Raw genomic sequence first — 8,747 nt, forward strand, 5'->3', positions numbered from 1 at the left:
GCTTTCTTGAACCCCCACTGCCTGCAATGCCAGTTAGTGACCCCTGTCACGTTAGTAATGATATAGAATCAGTGAATGAGCACTTGAGGGTCCAGAGGACAAATTTCCGTGTGTGCTTGATGGCTGTTCCAAAGTGACTGGGGAATTCAACCTTTTTTCCCCCCAAAAGGGAGGGTCTCGGGTGTGGATGGCAGCGATCCCTGGGTCAGTGAAGTGCAAGGTGGAAACCAGCGATCAGGAGGCGTCGGTGGCCAGGTGCTGGCAGGGGATCGGGTGCGAACTGCCGCCATGGTCCCCCTTGACACAGACAGCCTCAGGTGGCCCGGCTGGCCTTGCTCCTGATGCAGCAGGTGCAGTCTGGGTTTGAGGCTGGCTGATGTTCTGTGAATGATAAAGTGAAGCCTGTTCCCCACACGGTAACTCAAAACAGCTGCTGATGCACCTCGTGCTGCCTCCATCACCTCTTATCGTGAACCCTTTACATGCAATTTTACTTTCTTTGTTATTTCATTACAAAATCCCATGTGGTAAAGGGATGTACAGGGAGGCAGAGCAGGTGGGAAGTTTGCTGCTGGGTTCCCTTCTAGTATGGGATGTGGGATCCTTGCTAATCCTGGGTGACCAGCCAGCCTTTTCAACTGCTTATTTTCACTCTCTGAGCATATCTTCTTCCAGTGTGAGCCAGAAAATGCATAGAATTTTTTTTGTTTCAAATTTTGGGTGTCAGTTGGTCAGTCATTATTTTGGTTAATGTAGTTTTAATGATATTAAGAGTTACAGTAAAAAAATGAGTTTCATGCTTGGACCCAACTGAGATAAAAGCAAACAGAGAATTCACCACCCACCCGCCCACAAAAAAAGCAGAAAAAGTCCGAGAAAAGTTTCTGACCTGGAACTTTTCACCCCTGAAAGTTAAAGTTTGACAAAATTACTAGTAACTACACATAGGTTGTTACAATCACCAGTGCCAGGTACCCATCAGCCCCCTGTGTGTATTTGTCCCCAGAACAGACCTGTATCCATCGGTGACAGTCAGATGCTGTCACGCGTGGCCTGAGCCCACGTTCCTCATGACTGGTGATTTTTCCTGGTGAAAACCATATTGCTGAGCCACTGGCCTAGCACTGACCAGCGTTGCCTTGTGCCTCAGCTTTTTCCTCAGTAAATGATGCTAATAATACTTACTCTTTTATAAGAAGTATGTGCATAGGAAACACTCTGTAAGACAAGCTGTTATTACTGTTAGTCATCCCAGACAGGGAGACTTTCTGCCTGTGTTACCAGCCCTGCTAGAGGGATCCGTGCTGCCATGAAATCTATTGTGTTTGTTGCCTAAGCAGCCAGAAAAATCTCATTTTTAACAATTTCCTTCCCCCCCCCCTCCCTTTCTTTCTGGGTGGCAGAACCGTCCGGCTCAGAGTCACAGGGCAAAGGCAGCCTGTCGGAGGATGAACTCATCAGTGCCATCAAAGAAGCAAAAAGCTTTTCCTTTGAGACCCCAGAGGTGCAGCGGTCGCAAGCCCTTTCTGCTGAGAAGAGAGACCAGCGGGTCAAACCTGGGCACCCCGCTGTCTCCTCACCCTTGGATAACGAAGCCAGCAGTGCCGAGTCAGGGGACTCAGAGATCGAACTGGTCTCGGAGGACCCGCTGGCTGCCGAGGAGGTGCTGCACTCCAACTACATGACCTTCAGCCACATCGGAGGGCCCCCTCCATCGCCTGCCTCTCCCTCCATCCAGTACAGCATCCTGCGGGAGGAGCGGGAGGCCGAGCTCGACAGCGAGCTCATCATTGAGTCTTGTGATGCCTCATCGGCCTCCGAAGAGAGCCCAAAGAGGGATCAGGACTCCCCTCTGATGAAGCCCATGGTCATGGACATTATCAAGGAGGAGAACGGCTCACGCACTGACGCCTCAGACTATGAAGCAAATAAAACAACGGAGAGCAGGATGAACAGGGAAAACCTGGCAGACTCCGCATCCTACCTGAAATGCTCCTTTGTTGCACCGAAAGTAGGAGCCGAGCCACCGACCTCTGCCGTCAGCACCGAGGAGCTGAAGGAAAGAATAATCTTGAAGAAACCTATCGAAGAAACTGTTGTTAACCAAAATAAAGTGTCTTCCAAGGACTCCGGCAAAAGAAGTCCCTTGGCTTCACCCCTACTGCCATTTTTAAATAAGCAGAAAGGTAAATGCAGATGTTTATGTTGTTTTTTGCAGTGCTGCTGAGAGGGGGGAGAAGGGAGAAGTGCCCGCTCCTTGCAGGGGAGATGTTAGTAGTGCCGAGCAGGGGGAGGTGCGGGCACTGGATAACGTCAGCTCGAAGCTGGGCATGCCTGTGACAATGCACACATCATCTCTGACCTTCCCATCCTCTTCTTTTTCTCCTTTTCCTTTTCCTTAGAAAAAAAAAAGTAAAATACCAGCAATAATAATTTTTAGGCTTAAGCATATAGATACTGGATCAAGCAGGAACCTCAGTAACATAAGGCTGATTTGTACATCAGGCATCTGGATGGCAGAGAGAAACAAATGATCATTTTTCCTTCGAAATAGTACCTGCCTTGCCCCAGGGAAGGGGTGCAGTCAGGGAGGTGTCCTGCCTCTCCCAGAAATGTGAGGATAATATTTTTGAGGATACATTTAGGAAAAAAGAATGATTCAGAGGAGCAGAGGGGTTGGGTTTGGTGGGTCTGGGTGTTTCTGAAGCTGGTGCAGCTTAAACAAATCTCTCTCATGGTGGCTGACACCCTCCATCCTGAATAATGAGGGTTTTGTGTACACTTCCAGGCTGATGCAGGGAGGCAGGTGGCTTAGGGTGCTCACCCCAACTCTGCGTGCCTTGAGGGGCATACTGTGTGCCCCTCTGAAAGTCCCTTCCCTAATCCAGCTCTGGGAGGCAGAAGGGCAGGACACTTCCCTGGTGCTCAGGTGAGCTCAAGGGCACTTGTCTCCCTGTAGGATCCCTTCAAAGCCCATGTAGAGACAGCCAGGTCTGGGCTTGCTATGCCGGGCACTGAAGTCCAACTGGACCCACCAAAACTCTAGAGCCACCACCAGCTTTTGGTCTGAGCTAAACCCTGAGGACCAAGAGGTAGCACATGGTCACTGCACACTGACACTGCCAGGGGTCCCTGTTGCCTGTAACTGGCTTAGTTCGCAAGGCACACAAAAGAAAAAGGCATTTTATTCTTTGCAAGATGCCAGCTCTGAATAGCCAGGATCTTCGTGTACCTCTGGCTTTGTAAGCTGGTGTGGGAGGGAGGGATGCTGGGGCTGCCCTATGCCTGCCCTGCTCCCTCTCTGCCGTCTCCCCCAGCTGGGCTGGGGGGCAGCGGCTGTCCACGGCTCTTCTGTCAGATGGGGGTTTGCAATTCAGAGAGCTTCTGCTTCCTTGCAAACAGCTGGATAGAGATGGAGGGGGGGCGAATCCCACCCCTGCTGCTTAGAGAGCATCTTTTTCCTCTGTCCGTGTTTGTGCAGCTGTTTGACCACATGATGGCCTGGAGATATGGCAGACACGTTTAAGTGGCACACTTTTACAACTGCTTTATCTAGCACTGTGAACCCAAGTGTGCAAGTCTAGTGAGGAGACAGCCCAAACTTGCACGGTGTGCTGAGGACTGCAAGATCTGCAGTGCAATAAAATATGTTAATACTGATATTCTTAGCCTCCAGGACAGACACACATTAATAGGCTGAACAAGAAACATATGATTATTGCTTGTAAGTATGTTTTCCTGCCAGATTCTCAGAGCTCGCAATGTCACGCTGTGCATCTCTTAGCTCCCTCATGGGTAGGATGAGCTCTAACCATTTCTCTCCCCCTTCCCATATTCTCCTGCCCAGGCCCTGCCCAAACCCTAGAAGCTGTAGGGTTGATTGAATTTACCTTACGCACCCTTCCTCCAGTGTCCAGCATTGGGTCTCTGCAACCATGTTGTGTTCTGTGTGTTGTTTTGGGCAGACGACTAACAATTTGGTCTTGGATTTGGGGAAAGTAGTTGGGGAATATCACACAGGCTGCTAGTTGCCTGTCCCTCAATTTTGAGATTTCAGGCCCCATTACAATTTTCAGTCCCCCTTGATCGTATTCAGATTTTTTTGTCCTAACTTTTGTGTCTCGTTTAATTTCTGTCATTGCCTGAACTGATGCTAGCAGAGGCTTGTTCTCATATGGTGGTCAGAGAAAATCCCTGTGTGCATGAGCAGGCTTTCTCCCTGCATCGCAGTATGTCCATGTTTCCTATCTGTATTACCGTAGGACAGTAGTGGCAGGAACGTTTCCTCCAGGACAGACACAAGACAGCTAATTCCTATCTGGCGGTGCATAGAGGACTATTTCAGCATGTGCTTTTCTCCCTCGAGACACCCCGGTGCCTAAGGCAAGGAAAACAAAAACGTAAAGCCTCTCAAGATTATTGCTAAAACTTGTGTAACTTTTTAAAGCTGATTTTGGGGTATGGGGAGATGGGCTCAAGATAAGAAAATGTGGATGATAGTGGGGTCCACTTTACGCTACCTTCCAGTCATGGGTATTTGCTGCATGGGTCGCTGTGTCTGGGCGCTAGTTAAATTTTTAAGTTGAAGGTAGAGTATTGGGCTCTCCTTCTGACCTGGGAAAGGAGAGCTTGTCCCTCACTCAGAGAATTCATGTAAACCCTTCAGCGTTTTTTCACTTATCAGAGGTGAACTGGGGGATGTGTTAACTGGCTTCGTGGATCCAGAGCATCCCCCATGGGTCCTCCCAGGCTCCATCAGCCTGGAGCCGCAGTGGCTGGCAGGGAAATGATGTGGCAGAGCACATCCAAGGGGACAGGGACTGCCTTCATAGCATCAACTTGAGGTCTTGGCAGAGCTTTACGTCACGGCATCATATATGTGTCGTACGCCAACTCAGATGCACCTGGCCAGCATTTGGCACGGGCCACACTCAGCCAAAGACATGAGAATAGAGGGAGATGTGGCAGTGCCGCACAACGGCGGTGCAGCAGAACGATGTCACCCAAAGCAAGAACAGTATCATCATTCATTAATTAAGAGAATTATCTTAATTATCGTTAACTATCATTAAGAGAATACTAACAAGATGTGACTATGTACTTGTTAAAAGATAGAAAACAGAAAAACTTTCACTGTTACCTCCTTGTTACATGTCACCTCGGAAGTGTTATGCTGCCACCACACATCGTTATTAAGACAGAATGGTTTTAGTGATGTTCACAGAGTCCACGTGGGGACTGATCCCCCAATGGCCATGGCAAGTCCCACCTGAGTTCAGGTCAGTGCTAGCCCAGCGTTTCTGGAGATTCATAGGAAACTGATGGATCAAATGAAGCTGTTCGACACGCCTGGCTGTTTTTGACACCCAGCTGTAGATCTTTCTGTGGTCCTTGGCCAGCTCATAGCCAGGTATATGTAATTTAAAAATAGTCATCCATCAGTTTCATATATGTGTTAACTATTTCACAGTGTCATACTGTAATACCACCAAGGAGTCTTTTACTCATATCCATGCCATTAAATATACTTTGCATGGCTCATCGGAATCGTTGGCCCTGGGCTGGCAAGACAAAAATTAATTTTGAGTGCAGAGTCCAGGAAATACCTGGAGAAGGTGTACAAAGTGAAAGCCCAGCATTCAACTCGACCCCAGGAACAGTCTTGCTGATTGTGTTGCTGCCAGCCCGCAGCTTAATCCCTCAGAGACCCTTCTGGAGTGTCTGCTAGGCATGCTGAAATCACGGCCATTCCCCTAAATAACAAGGTGGAGCACAGAAAGTGCATGTGTAGTTTGCGCAGTGATAACTCAAAGTCTCTGCTTAACGTCTGTTGCCATCCAGTGGCAATAACAAAAATGGGCAGTGACTTCCTACCTCCATTTTACTGGAGCTGACTATCACGATTTGAAAGAGTGGAGCTATTCCCGTGCCGCTAGCCACTAAGCAGCCTCGCTCACTTTTCCACACGGTCAGAAAGATCACATTGCTTGCTGCAACGCAGGCTTTGTTTTGGCCAGGGCTGTGCAGTTGCTACCTATGTCAGTGTTACTAATTCCCTTGTCTCCTGTGGAGCAAAGAGGGGAAGCTAGAGCTGTAGCAAGACATTTGCTGTTTGGCTGCTACTGCCCCCATGTATCTACTGGCATCTCCTTCCAGAGGTGGACGCAGCAGGGCTTAGAGGCCCTTGGGCCGTGACCCTGCAGAAAGGAGGTTGCCAGCTCAGTTTCTTTTTTTCTTTTTAAATTTTCAGCCACAGAGAAGGAAGACCAGATTTATTTGTGTTTTCCAGTAGCCAGAGCAAGGAATGCAGATTTTTAGGTTTGTTCTAGGAAAACTCTGTCTTGCAACAGATTTTCACAAACTTCGGAAAATAATACAACTGATTGGTGTGGCCTGCACAGTGCTGTGACATTGCATAGCCCAGGTGACGTCCAGGCTGGGCTTGCACATGGCTTGGGCATGCAGAAAATTTCAGAAAAGACCTGCTCTCTTGGAAACGTGCACCTTTTGGCCTGGGGCAGTTTGCAAGAAGCCCAAAAGAAGCCTGGACCAAGGCAGGCTGGAAAGGAGCATTTTGGCTGAGTCCTTTTCTGTCTTCTCTTGCTGTGCCTGTCGGTAGCTCTCTGCCAGGGTGGCCTGGCTTACCGCATGCTGCTGTCCCACAGCCTGGGGACCTGGTCCTGGGCGGAGATTCCCCTTATGCTGGGGCATCATGTCTCTCTCCAGCCTCTCCTTCAGTGACAGTATTAGGAGATTTCTTCTGCTTGATCCATTTAATGAAATGTGCAGCAGTTTGTCACCTTTCAGATCAGACGTCTGACTCAGGTTAAAAAAAAAAGAAAAAGATGTGGACATTCATAGTAATGTTTACTTTCCTTTCCTTTTTATTTTATGGCAAAATTCAGCATAGGAAAAGGAAAACCCAGGCCTGGGGCTGTGGAGTCATGCTGTCACTCACATGCTAGATGGCACAACTGGCAGGACCTGCTGGAAACGCAGTCAAATAAAATTCATCATTTAAAATTTTTTATTCTGCAGCTCAGTCCTATGCCACCCTGCTATGAGGCATTCTAATTTTTATGCCTTACGAAAGGCTTTTGTAACATTAATCTGGTTAGTCCCCTACAAGAGCGTGTCCTTACCACTCACCCTTCGTGGCTGCTGTGGCTTTAAGCACCCGTGAGGGACACCAAGGTTCATGGCCACTCATCTCTATATGGTGGCCCAATGCCTCTCAGGTGGTGTCACAAGCTGCAGTCAGGATCACTTCTGGTTTTGGGGTGACACTGGCAAATGCCCTGGGTTCAAGAACATGTTTCCCCTCCTCCCTGGTGTTTCTCGTGCCGTCCCATGGTGTCCAGGGCTGTCACTCAGTGGACAAGCACAAAGCACTGTGGGCTTTTTCCCTTTAATCTCTCACTGTGTCCACCCCTGTTTGGTGCCATAGACAAACTGATTTTACACGGTTTCTCAAGGAGATGTTTTTCCGGCAGAGATCTGGGAGAAACCTTAAGTTACTGGGAGTTTGTTCAGCAAAATGTCATCTGCATTGCGTTAGCACGTCCCTGCTGTTGGAGGAGTCGCTAGTGAGGCATTTTTCTGCGGGAAGAGGATGTTTGGTAGGGTGATTTAGCAATCCGAGGCTCATTTCTCATCTGTGTGCTTTCACCAGGCTGGGTCTGCAATCAGCAGCAAGCCAGGCCGTGGCTTAACCATACGGTAATGTTAGTTTAATATTTTAGTGCCATCTGCTGTAAGTGCCTCCACACTCCGGCCCATCTGTTTTGCTTGCTTCATTTTGCTTTTTATGGGGCTCCAGTAGCTTTGCATCCTTTGGAAAGTCCCTGCTTGGAAAAGGTGTGGGGGAGAGGGATGTCCTGCCTGTGGTTGAAGTGTCTTCACCTTGCGATGCTGTAGGAGGAGTGGGGTAAAACCTGCCCAGAGAAGTAAACATGTGAATCTAGGCCTGGCCTTGCCACGAAATCTTGGAGTAGATTGGTGAACCTCTGTGTGCTTGCCTCCCACATGGAATAATTTACATGGGAAGGGACCTGTGGAGGTCTCTGGACCAACCCCTTGCTCAAAGCAGTTTGGTCAGGTTGTTCAGGGCCTTGTCTACCTGTCCATTTTCTCAGCAAAGGCAGAGGTTTGGGGGTAGCTGGAGCCTGCAAATCTGGGTCAGTCCCGTGATGCCGCCTCAGAGCCAGGAGCTGCAGGCACACTGCAGGACAGGGCAGAGGAGCGATACCACTCAATGTAGCTTCATACAGAGTGGTCTGGCAGGAACTTCTCAAGGTCCAGAGAGACCATCTCCTGGCCCGCAGCCAGGATCCCTGGTAGAGCACTTTTGACAGATGCTTGTGACTTGTTTGGAAAGGCCTCTGTTGGCAGATCCTCCACCAGCTCCCAGGCGTCTATCAAAACCAGTTGCCGTTCTTCCATCCTTCTTTACTTTAGGCTAAGCAATCCTAGCTTCTTCAGTTTTTCCTCTCTGGTCATGTTTTCAAGCTGTCTGAACTGTCTTCTTGTTCCCATCGTTCTTTTCTACCACTGGTTGAATCCTTCTTGAAGAGAACTGGAGAGGGTGCTCGCATGGAGGCTGTCCCCATGCTGATGCTGGGTTACTTGCCTGCCCTACAGGCTAGGACTGTGCTTGTAGAGTGCGCTGCAGCAGCACGAGATTGAATTCTATTGCTGCAAGAGGGATCTCTTCCATATTGCTTGGAAATGTCTGTTCAGACTTCTGC

The 8,747-nt window shown here is 49.0% G+C and overlaps 1 protein-coding gene across 1 annotated transcript in view; it reads left to right on the forward strand.

The window, feature by feature from the left end:
* RTN1 (reticulon 1) overlaps window positions 1-8,747 on the forward strand; it is a 125,448-nt gene that overhangs the window by 71,205 nt on the left and 45,496 nt on the right. The window contains exon 3 of the mRNA XM_009332739.1: window positions 1,404-2,186. Within this exon, the coding sequence (XP_009331014.1) occupies window positions 1,404-2,186 (783 nt within the window). The remainder of the gene's footprint in view (window positions 1-1,403; window positions 2,187-8,747) is intronic.

Source organism: Pygoscelis adeliae, unplaced genomic scaffold (assembly GCF_000699105.1).
Source record: "Pygoscelis adeliae isolate BGI_AS28 unplaced genomic scaffold, ASM69910v1 Scaffold179, whole genome shotgun sequence".
In the NCBI taxonomy this organism is placed as follows: domain Eukaryota; kingdom Metazoa; phylum Chordata; class Aves; order Sphenisciformes; family Spheniscidae; genus Pygoscelis; species Pygoscelis adeliae.